This window comes from Nematolebias whitei, chromosome 12 (assembly GCF_014905685.2).
Source record: "Nematolebias whitei isolate Nwh7 chromosome 12, NemWhi1, whole genome shotgun sequence".
Taxonomy (NCBI): Eukaryota; Metazoa; Chordata; class Actinopteri; order Cyprinodontiformes; family Rivulidae; genus Nematolebias; species Nematolebias whitei.
In genome coordinates, this window is record NC_056509.1 from 7,149,081 (window position 1) to 7,165,396 (window position 16,316).

The window sequence follows — 16,316 nt, forward strand, 5'->3', positions numbered from 1 at the left end:
CTAAAGTTAATCAACTTCATGCGGGTAAGGTTTCTAAAGTTAATCAATTTCCTGTTGATAAGGTCTCTAAAATTAATCAACTTCGTGTGGTTAAGGCTTCTAAAGTTAATCAACTTCCTGTGGGTAAGGTCTCTAAAGTTAATTAACTTCCTGTGGGTAAGGTTTCTAAAGTTGTTCAACTTCATGCTGGTAAGGTCTCTAAAGTTTATCAACTTCATGCGGGTAAGGTTTCTAAAGTTAATAAATTTTCTGTGGGTAAGGTTTCTGAAGTTAATCAACTTCCTGTGGATAAGGTTTCTAAAGTTAATCAACTTCCAGTGGTTAAGGTTTCTAAAGTTAATCAATTTTCTGTGGGTAAGGTTTCTAAAGTTAATCAACTTCCTGTGGGTAAGGTTTCTAAAGTTAATCAACTTCCTGTGGGTAAGGTTTCTAAAGTTAATCAACTTCCTGTGGGTAAGGTTTCTAAAGTTAATCAACTTCATGCGGGTAAGGTTTATAAAGTTAATCAACTTCCTGTGGGTAAGGTTTCTAAAGTTTATCAACTTCCTGTGGGAAAGGTTCCTAAAGTTAATCAACTTCCTGTTGGTAGGATTTAAGAGTTCAGAATATAAATGACTTTATAAAGCACAAACAGAATTTCTGAACACTCAGGGCATTTCAAGCACGACTTTTTAGCTGTTTGGGTGTGAAAGAAAACATTTTGCAGTAAAGTCAACTCACTGTGCTGCTGCCATGTTAACTAAAGGCTAAAGCAAAGTTCTCTTACTTTTTTCAAAATGTCCTCTGAAACCAAAACTGTAAAAAAAAAAAAACGGATGATGCGAAAAAAGGTCAAGTTCTATTTCGTATAGGCTTCGCCCTTCAAGAGCTGTCGCTTAGTGGGTTATATCCCGTCATGCAAAGCATCGCACTGAAAAAAATTTAGTCCAAGGTCACCTGTTGTGTGGGCCCCACCCGGTCCATATAAATTACGTTAAGAACGGGTAATCGGCTCCCATTTTTCTTCAGCAAGCTAATAGCACTGTCAGAAGAACGAAGAAGGGAAGTTGTCCAGCCTGACCAGCACAACCTTTGTTAAGGCTGCCTGTGGTCCCGCCACGCCAACCTCCAGCCATCCCGGTGAGTTCTCCTCCCCGAGGAGAAGTAGACGAGCAGTCTTGTTTCAAGGTAAGTGCCGAGGAATATTTCTCAGTGGCGAATCACTACATGCTGGACGACGCCATCTTTTATTTTTCCTTTCATTGCCGACTCTCGGAGCGAATCGAATGGTTCCTCCGGGACAGGCGACGTCAGCAGCAGCCCCCGCTGCTCACTCCCTCTTGGAGAGCGTAGTGTCGGAAAGAGGGGGGGCTGAGCGAATGCGTGGAGGAGGCTCTCGGAGCAAAGATGTCCAGGTTGGTCCTGCGTCTCCAGGGAGGCATGACCAGACGGTGACGTCGCTCTCCAACCGAGCTCACCAGTATGCGTTCCAGGGGGCTGCAGCGACCAATACGTTGCGCCGCTGACGTACAACTTCTCAGAGGCCGGAGGGACAGACCTGCCTGAGGAGACAAGAGCTCCCTCTGCAGGGCGTCTGACGTCACCCTCAACCCGTGTGCCTCGTCTGCTGTCCCCCCTCCCTGTCGGAGAAGCGGACGTGCTGTTCGGAGCCAGTTTCAAGGACATGCTTGAGAAATAGAAAAAGCCGGAGGTGTTGGAGACTGTGCGCCATCTGACCAAGCCGCATGCCTCATCCAGCCCCCGGCCCGCTGGAAGGCTCGTCGTGGCTAAAGGCAGCAAACAGAGACGTTCCACAGCTGCAGCAGCGTCCTCCCGCTCCACTCCGACGCCAGCCCCGCCCGTCAGAGAACAGCCGGCAACCAGCGGTTCAGCGTTTCCCAGAGATCGCCAACAGGCGGCGTCCTGGGACAACAACTGCAGGGCTCACGGGGGAGAAGATTCAGGAATGACTCCTTGCGGGGAGGTGATTGTGCAATGATGACAGGAGTTTTGAAATAAAACACAAACATCATTCAAAGATTAAAGTGTCTGATTCAGCCTGTCTGTCAGTTCGAATGATCTCACAGCGGCTTCCCCTCACACATCCTCCACACAAATGAGCAGGTGTCCTAAAACAGGTTTTTCAAAATCACCGCAGCTCAAAGATAAACATGAGACGCTCGCATGACACAGCAGTCGAAAGTGAATGTGGTCCGCTGAACGAGTCCAGTGGGATAACTCGCTCTCAGCCCGAGCTGCACGCTTTTTACCGCAGCGGAGTCAAACGCGCGCTCCCGTGACGCTGGCAGCCTTCACCCAAACGGCGCTGCATTGATGAAGGCGCACACACCTCTCTCCAGCACACACCGGCTCGCATCAGCATGAATGTGAGACCGCAGAACGAGTCCAGTGGGAAACCTCGCTCTCAGCAGGAGCTGCACGCTTCTCACCGCAGCGGTGTCAAACGCGCGCTCCCACGGCGCTGGCAGCTTTCACCCAAACAGTGCCGCGTTAATGAAGGCGCGCACACCTCTCCTCAACACACGCCGGTTCACATCGACATGAATGTGAACCCGCAGCCTGAGTGAGGCACAGAAGCGCGCTCAGAGCCCTTTCGAGAAAGCCTCGCCTTGGGTCAAGCGGAGCACACTTCCGCGACACATGACGGCGGTCGAGGCTGTAACTGGCTGACGTCCGTAAGAAACATGACGCACCACATAAACACGTGCCCACTCCACGAACGTTACGCGGAGTGGCAGCGGACATGCTCTCTAGACAGATGGCTGATCAGCAGGAGTTATATGCTACAATTTGCAGCTCAACCCCCTCCGTTCGGAGGAGTTTTAGAGACGGTTCTGTCATCACTAGACCAGGTCTCATCCCTAAATGCAGAAGTCCAGGAACTTCTGGTAAAAGAGGTAATTTCCAGGGTTCCCGACCTTCCCACCTTCCCTCAGCGCACGCCAGCTCACATCAGCATTGGTGTGAGCCCGCAGCCTGTACGCAGCATAGGAACACCGCACACCCGTGGCAGTCCTAAACCGGTTCCGCCTGCTTGGAGCGCGCGCACCTTCCCTTAGCGCACGCCAGCTCACATCAACACAGATGTGAGCCAGCAGCCTGTGCGCGGCATAGGAACGCCGCGCACCCGCGACAGTCCTAAACCGGTTCCGCATGCTCAGCGCACGCCAGCTCACATCAGCACGGATGTGAGCCCGCAGTCTGAGTGAGACACACATGACGGCGGTGATTGGCGTCCGTAAATAACGTGACGCAGCATAAACGCGTGCCCGCTTCCCGAACGTTACGCGGAGTGTCAGCGAGCGTGCGCTCCAGATAGATGGATGAACCGTTTATCAGCAGGGGATTCACGCTGCAGTACAGCTCAAACCCCCGTTCGGAGGAACTCTAGAGACGTTTTCAGTCATCTCTAGAACAGGTCTCGTTCCCCCTCGCAGAAGCTCAGGAAATTCTGATTAAAATGTAGTTTCCAGGGTCCCAGAAGGAGAGGAAAACACAGGGTTCCACTCTCGTCGCTTCCTGGTCCCAAACGGACCGGAAGGATGAGATTCATATTAGATTTGTTAATTTTGAACCGTGAGACAACAATTTCAGCCGCCACACAGAGCAGGGAGGAGAATTCTGCTTTATCTGGACATCTGTTGATGCTGACCCGTTTTTCCAGACAGGTGGCAGCAGTGCAACTCACGTGAAACCGGCAGAGTGATAACAGCTGATTCCGTCAGCAGACTTACATCACACGTGTCAGACTTCACAGAGGCACATGCATTTCTCGAGCAGTGGGGGCGCTGTGGCCACCCCACACAGCAACTCATATAAATGTTTTTGGAGTGTCAGGGGTTTTGAATGTGATTCAACACTTTGCCTCTGTGGTGCGGAATCATCATGTGTTGACTCACACAGATAGCAAGTGATTGCTAAGGGGGGTGCGCGCTCAGCCCAAATGTTACACATTGTGAGACAGCTGCTGTGCTGGGCACACCAAAATCTGCTCTCCATCACCAGTGTTCTAAACAGGGGGCAGATGTGATGTCCAGGGACGGTTCGCGTCATGGGGACTGGACCCTCCATCCAGCTGATGGCTCAGACGTGGCAGAAATTTAGCAAAGCGGCTGTGGACCTGTTTGCAACACGAGAGAACGCTCAAAGTCAACTATGGTTCTCACTGAGCCCGCGGGACAAACCACCGCTAGGGGTGGATGCGTTTGCTCACAACCTGTGGCCCAAAATGCTTCTTTACGCATTCCCCCCACTCCCTCTGATATCACGGTTTCTGAACCGAGTTCAGGAGGAGAGACTGACAGCTCTCCTGGTGGCTCCCGAGCATGAACGCCCCATGGTTCCCAGTTCTACGACACCGGTTATCGGGGCACCCGTGGAAACTGCCATGGATGGAGGATGCTCTCCTCCAGGCGGGAGGAGCGATCAGGAGTTACCCAGAAATAGGCCAGCACCTTTGGGTCTGGCCGCTGAGTGGATCTGCATAAAGAGGATGGGTCTCTCTCAAGATGTAGTGCATACGATCCAGGATTCATGTGCTGCATCTACCACAGTGCTGTACACATCAAAGTGGACAGCTTTTCAGCACTGCTGTACGGAGAAAGGTGGAGGCTACTTCATGTCCACTAGGTAGCGTGCTGTCCTTTCTGCAGCAGCTGATAGACAGAAATCTGGCGTTCAGCACGATTAAAACGTACGCTGCAGCAATCTCTCCCTGTCACGAAGGTTTCGGGGACAGAACAGCTTTTAATCATCCGCTGAGGAAGCGTTTTTTAAAAGGTTGTACAGAGACGCAGGCCTGTTTCACGCACACTTGCTCCACAGTGGGATTTAACGCTGGTTCTGCGAGCCCTGATCAAAGCTCCATTTGAGCTACTGAATCAGGTTCCAATTAAATTCTTGTCTATTAAAACAGCCCTGCTGCTGGCTTTAACATCCGCTAAGAGGGTGAGTGATTTATCTGCCCTCTACGTCGCTCCGCCATGTCCCAGAAGTCAGGCTGACGGCAGCTCAGCTGATCTGAGACCTAACCCAGCCTTCATGCCTAAAAACATCACAAGCTCTTTTAAATTAAGCGCAATATCGCTGGAGGGTTTTTTCCCTCCCCCCCACTAATCAGAAGAAGAAGCATCTTTTCATCTTCTCTGTCCTGTGCGGGCGTTGACGTGTTACATAGCGCGCATGGTCGCAATGCGTCAGACCCAACATTTGTTTGTGCATTATAGAGATGCATCTGCGGGTCACCCGTTATCCACCCAGCGCCTGTCACACGTCGCCCGTTATCCACCCAGCGCCTGTCACACGTCGCCCGTTATCCACCCAGCGCCTGTCACACTGGCTGTGTGAGGCCATTTCTGAAGCCTACAGAGCATCAGATTTAGAGCCTCCTGCCTCAGGGTGCACTTGACCAGGGGTATCGCATCTTCGACTGCTTTGCATAATGGTATGACAATGCAGGATATTTGCACTGCGGCCAGGTGGTCAACACCCTGTTAATTTATTCGCTTTTATCTACGTGATGTGATGGTTTGTTCCATGACACATTCTGTCCTTAGTGCTTTAACAGAATGAATATTGTTGTTTCATGGAACCTCATTTAAACTCACATCTGACTGCATGCATTTACAGTGGGAGATGTTGTTATCAGTCACAAGTTGTGACTGTTGTTCTTGTTCTATGGTTATTAATCGGTTCATGACTATTGTTACCAATCAGTTCATTTGATTAATAATCAGTTCACTTATTATCAATCTGTTCATATTGATCAGCCGTGAATCTGTTTGGTTCACTGCCTTTTTAAAGCATCTTCCTTTCCCCGTTGAAAGCGTTTCCGGGGCGTTCGTGCACTCAGAATGCATAACTACACAGCATGCGTCTGTGCATGGTACGCATAATTACGCAACGCGTAATTACGCACATGGAGAGCTGAGTGACAAGACATTTTTGGGCAAGCTGCCGCTTCATATGGTGTTCGAATGGACCCAGTGAGGCGAGGACTACATCTGCTTCACCCTTAACCCACTAAGCAACAGCTCTTAATGGGCGACGCCTATACAAAATAGAACATTGGTTACGTACTGTAACCCCAGATTCTATGAGTATAGGCGTAGCCCTTTAAGCGTCGGGCCTCACTGGCTCCTAAATGGCTGAAGAAAAAGCTATTTGGGAGCCGATTACCCGCTCTTAACGTAATTTATACGGACCGGGTGGGCCCACACAACAGGTGGGCATGACTAATTTTTTTCAGTGCGATGCTTTGCATGACGGTAGGGCTGGGTACCTTTCTAAAAAAATTGGTATCGGTACCGGTGTCGGTACCTTCCCTTCGGTGTCGGTTCCTGGACGGTTCTTTTTTCGGTACCAATTTTGTAATTACTATTAATTCTAACAAGAATAAAATTACGTTACACATTACAGTACAAATTGTGACTTTTATTTTTTAACTTGGTATTTTTCTATTCCAAGCAATTTTCTTACATAAAAACAAACAAATAATTTCCAGGTCAAAAGACAGTTACAAACCAGTGACACGTCAGTGTCTAATGCTCACTGCTACACACTGAGGACCTTTTCACTTCACAGTTTTTCTTCAGAAAAATCAACATGTCTTCTTTCTGTGGACACAAACAAGCCCACTCCTGGCTGATGGCGTCTCCAGCAGTAGAAAGTGTTCCCTCTGAGGCTGTAGATGATGCTTGTTGCACATACAGATACCTGGTTGTCAAGTTTGATAGCACTGACATATTGTCCTTCACATTCCACCAGCAGGTCACTGGATTCACTGAGGTAGGGATGATGCAGACATCTGCACCTCTGTGTCTCTGCCTGAATCTTCTGTGATTCTCTGGGGTTTAGGGCTCTGATCATCTCCCTAATTGACATTAGAACAAAACATCAACAATAACATGGTTGTGTTATTATTACTTAAAAAAATATTATCTAGGCTGAGAGATAAAAGCTCAACTGGTCAACAAAATCCTTTACAGTTTATTTACCTCCACCATGAAGCTCCACTGTAGAAAAAGCAGCAAACTTTTAACAACAAAGTCTGACTGTCCTGTGGCCCCCACCTCACTTTTCTTTTGTCCTCACATCAGGGTCAGAGGCTCCTGTGAGGAGAACATTAACATAAACAGTGAACATTAGGTGAACTGTTTAAGCAGCTGACTGGATGGATGAGCAGTTTTACAAGCTAAGATTTATGTTACTGTCAATCTTTAGTTAGCTTCTGAGTTTAGCTAGCCACGTAGCTAAAATAAATTTACACACTAATATCTTAAAGTTAGCGTTACGTGGATCATAGTTTATTTCACCGCGATGTACATGTTAAGCTGCAGTTACGCTAACAAACGTAACTCACCAGCTGAAGCACAGAAACAGAGACGTCCTCGGAGTTCTTTGATGAAGAGCCCGGTCGTGGAGATAATGAATCAGGACGTTCAGGCTCTACTCACAGGCTGACTAATGCTGAGAGGAGGAGGGGGGAGGCTAATGAACTCTTCTCTCCTTGCAGAAAAACACGGAGCAACTTTCTGCTCACGTGTTGTCGAAGCCGTTCGACAACATGCGCTGCGCACGTGAACCCGTCTGAGGGTGTCACCAGCACCATAGACATACATTACAGTATACATAGATTAGGTACGGCAGCTCTATACAGCTCTGGATGTAATCTGGGTGTAGTCTGTTTGTCATATGTCTGGTGTTTTGCCTGCCTGCATGCTGAAACCACATGACACGTTACAGCCAATACCGAAACTTGACACCGAAAGAAGAGTGACGTTTCAATACATACACCGACCGGTGCAGTTCGGTCGGTGCCATAAAAGAACCTCGGTTCGGTACTCAGCCCTACATGATGGGATAAAACCCACTAAGCGACAGCTCTTAAAGGGCTACAACTATACTCATAGAATCTGGGGTTACAGTACGTAACCAACGTTTACTCCCAGAGTCTTGCAGGTGATAAACATCAAGTACGAGTTGAGACATTTCTTTAGACTGGGATAGTTCAACCAATTTGAAGTGGTGTTCATAGAAAAGCTTATGAAAAATTATCTTACCTGCTGTAGATACTTTTTTTTTTAACAAATTGGAGAAACTGTTTATTTCTGACAGGACAGATGAGTTGATGGCTAGTCCAAATGAGACCATAGTGACCGTTTCATAACCCTAATGTACATTTTACAGATTTCTCGGGTTATTTACAAGCAAAAACAGCTGCAGCAGCAGCTAGCTGTAGCAGTTCCAGGACACTTGGGGCTCTAAACTTTCTACCAAAAATAAAAACATGTACTGTAATTGCTGGTATTCAAGCCAATAGGGGTGTAAATCACCAGCTTTACCACGATATGATATTATATTGATTTGTTTGTATGACAATACCATTTTTCTCAATATCACAAAGTCTGTCACGATACAGTTTCGATTCTATTCGAATCACAAGTCTGCGATCAATATATTGCGATATCAAATGCCCATCTAATTTACATATAAATAAATATACACAAAAAATTCAAATATGATTTAACCATTTTATTTCTGTTATTACAGGCACCAGGCATTTAAATAAAGAAACATTTGTCAGCGCGTGGTGAAATGGTCGCGTATAGCAGGTGGAGTATGGCAAGCCATGCTGGCATATAATTGGATCATCAGCCGTGCATGTCCCTGATGCAATAACAAGCCAGACACCAACTCGAATATTAAGCACATTGTTATGGCCTGGCCCGAATCCGGGTCGGACCGGGCTCCGGGATAGAAACAACAGCTCTCCGGTGGCTGGTTCTTGTACTACAACAAGAAAGCTGCACATCATGTCGGAGCTGGTTGGGCACAGTTCCTGATGATGAACGGTGGATGCCCGTGGCTAAATAACTGGAGCGTCTTATTTATGTACGGTGTAGAGACAGGTGTATTCTGCAGTCCGAGGATTACAGTATATGAAATAGATGGCGGAGTAAAGATTTAAATATTAGAGTTTGCATAAAGAGCGGTGAAAGTTTTATAAATGTCTATAAAGCTATTTTTGGGAAATTGTTTTGTAGCTCGTCGATACGATTCAAGCGGAGCCACTTCTAAAGAGGAGATCTGCCTAAACCAGCTCGACTTTTCAACATTTCACTGCAGTCACTTTCACTTTACACGGCTATTTCAGCAAAAATACAAGGACATTCCTGCCGGATGTGCACCGGAAGTGCTACAGCTAGCTGCTGCTGCTTTCCTCATAACAGTTCTGTGAAGTGAGCACGTAACGTGAAACTGACTGTTTTGTTTAAGAATGCCAGGACTCGAAAGAGAATCGGCACAATGATCAAAAATACTCTCAAACAAAGCGCTATCAACTGATACGGGGACTTGCTCCATCCCGGCACAACTTCTTCTTTGACAACATTTTCACTTGTTTTCAAACAAAGCGCTATCAACTAGGGCATTAACAGAGTACTCGAGTAATCTACACATCGATTGCTAGGACATCTATCGAGGTTAAAAATGTAACGTCGAGTAGCCGTAGTGACGTCATATTATGTGACCACCGTATGACCGTAGGGGGCGGTGTTGCACTGTTGCAGGTCACAGAGTATGGTGTAACACCAGGTCCAATCCACAGAACCAGAACCAGCTTCCTCTGACCTTGCTTCACAAACAAAAAGCAAAAAATATTAATCTCTAAACCTATTAAAAAAATCTATAAACATATTAATCTCTAAAATTAAACTTAATGCGCACCACAGCTGGCGGTGGTGCGGGGTGGTCGCCCCCCTCCCCCCCCCCCGTTAAGTTTTGTTTTTGACGTGCTGCATGTTTCTTCACGTTTGCAGTTTAATAATAATAAATAATAGTTTAGTTTTTCCTGTGACTTATTTGCAGTATGATAAATGGTAGGAGCATAATATACAATGTTTTGATGGTCTTTTTGTAAATAATTACCTTTTTTTGTGGTTTTATTTATTTATTTATTTTTGTATCTTGAGATCTATGACGTCATCAAATACAGTTTCTTAAAAATTTAACCCTTTCTCTAAACTGGTCATTCAAAACACTATCTACAACAGGTTAGATGTTGTTTATAACTTCTACACATTCAAAATATGCCTTCAAATTTAATTCTTTACATTATTTGCTTGAATAAAAATGGGGAGTGGTGGCGCAAGGTGAGACTATGATCGGAAGATCACCGGTTCAACTCCCGGTACCGACAACATCAAAATGTAGGTGGGATAGGTGAAACACCCACACCTGTCTCCACTCTTATTTGCCCTATTCTGGGCCCTTGAGCAAGGCTCTTAACCCCCACCATCTGTTCCCCTGGATGCCCTAGACAGCAGCTCTCTGCTCCACACAGAGGGCTGTGGTAGCTCGGTGGTCTGTGGTTGTGTCAGGAAGGACATCCAGAGTAAAAACAATCACCAAGACTTCGCGTGACTTAGTTCGCTGTGGCGACCCCTGAAGGAGGGAGCAGCCGAAATAAAAAAAGGTAAAGAAAACTGAGAAGTCGTAAAGTGTGTGTGTGTGTACATTTTGGCAGAGATTCATGGTTTCAAGTCTCGGCCACATGAATTTATTTATTTTTGGTAGTTGAAGTTTTGTCAAACCTAAAGTTAAAGCCCATCTTTGAGCAAACAAGCAGCGTGTCCAGCTTTGTCTGGAACTGCTCCTCAGACTGCAGCAGGACTTACCTCTGCATGAGGGAAAGGAGGCTCAGGAAGATACACCTTCGTCTGTTTATTATGACAAAGCCTAAGAAGGTATAGACAAAAAAGAAAAATGACAACTCTGATCACAGTTTTCCATGGTGGCAACTGGACTACAGGACAGAAGCTTAGGACTTCTCACCACTCTGCAAAGATCTGAGAGAACTCCAGCGAGCTGTTGGCTACAGGTGAGATGAAGTAGAAGGGCGTGGTGCCCAGGCTGGCGCTCTCGATGAACTGATACAGACACTCCAGCAGGTCGTAGATCACCCCTGAGGAGTAACACGGCACCAACACGTTGCCTCCTGCTCGTATCGTCATGGCTGCACATAAACCAGAAAATGACAATCAGTGAACGTGGATCAACGTGTGGAGAAGAGTGTACTTGGAACGTCTCCACCCACCCAGGTTGCTGCAGAACTCTCCCAGCATGCCGTCTGGGTTAGCAGTGGGGATCTGTGTGAGGCCTGTCAGGATGAGAACATCGCTGTTCTTCAGCGAGCTCTGATCCATCGGCTGGGAGGAAAAAGACAAGAATTTAATGGAACCTGGAACCTGAACAGAACCTGTTGGAGCTCGCCATCAACTTTGTGAGAATGCATGTGAACAGAGCTGCTACCTGTGGGTGTGTGGTGAGGAGGGACGAACCGGACACGTAGGACACCTTCTCATGATACGACTGGATGATCCAGTTGGAGCTGCCCAACGAGTAACCCGAGCTCAACGGGGAGACCTGTACGGCTCCAAACAGCTCCTGAAGAACACGTGGATTCATTGTGAAGAGAACATGTGGAGCAGAGGTCCTCAGGGGCCACTGCTCCACATGTTAGCAGGTCTTCAACCCCTGCAGAAGCTGCCATCCATTCATCCATTCAGGTCAAGGTGTGCTCAAGCAGTGAAACATCTAAATATGCAGGGCGGTGGCCCCCGAGGGCCCCCGACCGACGCAGGGCGGTAGCCAGACATGAGTCTGTGCCGTTTTCAGCTTTCCACATTTATCTCCAGCTGAAAACATCTGAACTCAAACTTTTTTCCCATTAGAACCATGTGAGATGTGCACGTTGTAAGCCGTGCACATCAGTTTGTCAGCGGAGGAACCACCAACAGTGCCAAAACATCTGGTAACAAAGTTGTCCTCACCACTTTCTGAGAATAACCCACAAGCTGCACTCTGCTGAGGGCTGAGTTGACCTCCTGCAGACTGTAGCATCGTCTCCACGTGCACACGTCCAGCGCGTCCTTCAGCGAGCCCGGCAGCAGCCTGGGACAACAAACATGTCAAATTGTGTTGGACGGGAAAACAAAGATACAATGTAACAATAAAGTTATTTTGAAACGATGGACTGAGTATGTTTGGGACACAATCAAGTTCAGAACTCTACAAAAATAAAAACTTGGCACCACAGATTAAAAAGAAACCTCAGTCAGTAAAGATTTCAGACTGTGACAACATTTGACATTTCACCAGCTGAATGTTTTCCAGTCTCCTAGTTCAAAACAGTTTTTGCTGCAGTGACTCGGTTTCTGAGGTGAGGAGGAGAAACTGTGACGCCCTGACGCTTCGAAAGTGAAAACTTCCATTAACGTTTGGACATTTCACTTATTTCTAAATGTTTTTTTCTGGTTTTATGAAGGTGAATGAAGAAACTGGACTCATTATGTGGGCGGCACGATGGCTCAGTGGGCAGAGCTGTTGCCTCTCAGGTCGCAGATCAAAATCCCAGTCCAGGGGCCTTTCTGGGTGGAGTCTGCATGCTCTCTCTGTGTGTTTTCTCCGGGTACTCCGGTTTCCTCCCACAGACCAAAAGCATGCATGTTAGACTGACTGGTAACTCTAAATTGTTCCTAGGTGAGAGAGTGAATGGTTGTTTGTCTAGTTTGTCTCTATGTGTCCCTGTGATGGACTTGGACCTGTCCAGGTGTCCCCTGCCTCTTGCACAGTGACTGCTAGATATGGGCTCCAGTGTCCCAGACAGGTAGAAGTGAGTAAAGATGATGGATGGACTGACCAACCTCTGTATCTCCTTGTTCTTCCAGCAGGTGGCAGACTGGGCTTTAGGAACCCTCTCCATGAAGTTCACCAGCTCCTCCATCAGCAGTCTGAGGAAACAAAGTGTAATCTGAGATCAAGGAGGACAGATTGAAAGTTATAGATCTTCTAAATCAAAAGTTCAAAGGATGCAAACTATTAAATCAACCATTTATTCACAGAGCCTTTTACAGCAACCAGGATGTGCTCGAAAGTAACTAATGATATTCTCATGGCCTCAGACAATGGACTTGTGTCTCTACTGGTCCTGTTAGACCTCAGTGCTGCATTTGATACAGTTGATCACAATATTTTACTACAGAGGCTTGAATATGATATTGGGATTACAGGAACAGCTCTAAAATGGTTTAAATCATATCTATCTGCCAAATTCCAGTTTGTAAATATAAAATAATAAATCTTCTTCACACACCAAAGTTAGTCATGGAGTTCCTCAGGGTTCAGTGCTTAGACAAATACTCTTTATTTTGTATATGCTTCCATTAGGTAAAGTTATTAAACAGCATGGGATAAATTTTCATTGTTATGCTGATGACACACAATTATATTTGTCCATTAAACCCCATGAATCCAATCAGCTACTTAGACTACAAGCATGTCTTAAAGACATAAAAACCTGGATGACCCTTAATTTTCTCCTGTTGAACACAGACAAAACTGAGGTTTTGGTTTTTGGACCTGAGCACCTTAGGAATTAATTTTTCAGTGTTTCTCCCTCCTTAGATGCATTAATCTGTCCTCCAGCTCTAATGTTAAAAATCTTGGTGTTATTTTTGATCAGGACATGTCTTTTAACCCCCACATTAAAAACGTTACTAGAACTGCCTTCTTCCATCTGCGTAATATCACTAACATTAGAAACATCTGATCTAAAGATGATGCAGAAAAACTGGTCCATGCATTTGTCACATCTAGACTGGACTATTGCAATGGTTTATTATCTGGGTGTCCAAATACTTCTTTAAAATGTCTTCAGTTGATCCAAAATGCTGCTGCCAGAGTCTTAACTGGAGTTAGTGGGAGAGATCATATTTCTCCAGTTTTAGCTTCTCTCCATTGACTCCCTGTCAAATCCAGAATAGAATTCAAAATCTTACAGGTGTATTCGCTGATCTTTTGAGTGATCATTGTGTGACAGCTGCTTTGAGAGATATTAAACTTCCACCTTCTAAGCCCAGATTAATTAAAAAAAGGGATCTGAAACATTTTTGTGAACAGTCATTCCTCTGGGATCTGTCTCACTTTGACTGGCATCGTATTCTGTTAAATGATGACGTGAACTCTGCTTGGAACCATTTCCATAATAATTTCATTTATTTCCTGAACTTACATGCTCCTTTTCGTCAGTTCAGAATAAAGGGACGAGACAGCCCCTGGTTTACTCCAGAGCTAGCTGATCTCCTGCACAGGAGAGATCATCTTTGGGCTGCAGCGAGAAAATCTGACTCAGACACTGATTGGTTGAGTTTTCGACAGATGAGGAATAAATGTACAACTGCTGTCAAAGCAGCAAAACGCAACTATTTCTTATCTCAGACCTCCAAACATCTAAATGACCCTAACAGATTCTGGAAAACTATCAAATCTCTCTCAGACACCCCCCAATCATCTGACCTCCCATCACAACTTCTCGTTAACTCTGTTCCTGTGTCAAATAAGCACGAGATCCTGAACTGTCTCAACAAACATTTTGTTGCTTCTGGTTCTTTATTTGACACAGTTACTAATGGAAGATCAGCCACTTCACTTAATAACCAAACTTCTACACATCAAATCCCTCCTACAAGTCAATCCTCAGTTAATCACAGCTTCTCTTTTTCTCCATTCTCAGTCAGTGAGGTCAATAAACTGTTAAAAGATCTTGATCCTAAAAAATCTGCAGGTCCAGATGAACTTCCACCTTATTTCTTAAGGCTGGCTGCTCATATCATCACAGTCCCTGTGACCCACATCTTCAATCTCTCCATAAGACAAAACTCTATCCCAGACACTTGGAAAACAGCCTTTGTTCTTCCTTTGCTGGAGGGAGGTGACCCCACCTCACTGAACAACTATCAACCAATCTCTAAACTCTGCATTTTAGCCAAGGTTCTAGAAAAACTGATAAACTGTCAAATCAAAAATTACCTGGACTCATTTAACATCTTACCTCCACATCAATCTGGTTTCAGGAAACAACACAGCACAACCACTGCTTCTCTGAAGGTTCTTAATGACGTTGTTGAAGCACTGGATGCTAAGGATTATTGTGCTGCACTTTTCTTAGACCTGTCTAAAGCTTTTGACACTGTGGATCAGAACATCTTGTGTCATAAACTCTCAGAAATTGGTTTCTCAGATCACACCATTGGTTGGTTCTCTAACTATCTTTCAGACCGGAGGCAATGTGTTCAACATAATGGTACTTCCTCCAGTTATTTAACATTCAACAATGGTGTACCACAAGGCTCAGTCTTAGGACCCACCCTCTTTACAATCTACATACATAATGTAGGTAAAAACATCCCTAATGCATCCATACATTTCTATGCTGACGACACAGTTGTTTAATGTCGAGCTAAAACTGTTGCTAAGGCTTTCCAGCTTTTGAAATCTGCATTTAACATCATCCAGACTGATTTGTTTCACCTCAAACTTGTCCTAAATGCTGAAAAAAACAAAGGGATGCTTTTTTCAAATAGGAAGTTGGTCCCAGCAGTTCTTCCTCTGATTTTATCCTCAAATGGTGTCCCCATTGAGTTTGTTGATTCCTATAAATATTTGGGTATCTTGGTCGACTCACATCTTTCTTTTAAGCTCCATGTGGAAAACTTGGTAAAGAAACTGAAAGTTAAACTGGGTTTCTTTTTCAGAAACAGATCCTGTCTAACTCTGAATGCTAGAAAACGCCTTGTATCTGTGACTTTCCTTTCCTCAATTGATTATGGTGATATTATTTACATGAGCGCTCCTACAAGAACCCTGCAGATGTTGGATGCTGTCTATCATGGTGCACTAAGATTCATAACTGGCTGTGATTATCGTACCCACCACTGCACCCAGTATTCACTGGTTAACTGGTCACCATTAACTTCACACAGACTCTCTCACTGGTATATTTTCATCTTTAAATCACTTCTTGGTCTGCTGCCTTCATACATCTCCTCCTACATGTCTCTGCGTGAGTGCAGCTACAGCGTGCGCTCTCAAGACATTATTACCTGCAGTGTTCCCTCAATGAGGACTGAAGTAGGCAAAAGGGCCTTCTCCTACTCCGCTCCTGTTTCCTGGAATATCTTACAAAAAGATTTGAAGCTCTCGACCTTGACCTCTCTAAGTGTCTTTAAGAATCTGTTGGACTCCTGGCAGGGTCCAATGCCGACATGTTCCTGTTGTTAGTTTTCTACATTTGTCTTGGAATCTAGCTGTTTTTTTGTTGTTGTTGTTGTTTTGTTACCTTTTCCTTTTAGCCATCCTATTTGTTAAAAAAAAAAAGAAAAAAAAAACTGTAGTATGCTTTTTTTTTTTTATATAACTGTTTATTGTTGTTGCTGTTGTCCATTGTTGTCATCTTTCTTTGTTGAAATCAGGTCTCA

At 45.3% G+C, this 16,316-nt stretch overlaps 1 protein-coding gene across 1 annotated transcript in view; it reads right to left on the bottom strand.

The window, feature by feature from the left end:
• ints9 (integrator complex subunit 9) overlaps positions 1-16,316 on the bottom strand; it is a 37,650-nt gene that overhangs the window by 11,719 nt on the left and 9,615 nt on the right. Inside the window, exons 6-11 of the mRNA XM_037685253.1 lie at positions 12,705-12,791; positions 11,832-11,952; positions 11,311-11,445; positions 11,096-11,207; positions 10,834-11,014; positions 10,677-10,737 (exon numbers count right to left, since the gene is read on the bottom strand). Of these exons, the coding sequence (XP_037541181.1) occupies positions 10,677-10,737; positions 10,834-11,014; positions 11,096-11,207; positions 11,311-11,445; positions 11,832-11,952; positions 12,705-12,791 (697 nt within the window). The remainder of the gene's footprint in view (positions 1-10,676; positions 10,738-10,833; positions 11,015-11,095; positions 11,208-11,310; positions 11,446-11,831; positions 11,953-12,704; positions 12,792-16,316) is intronic.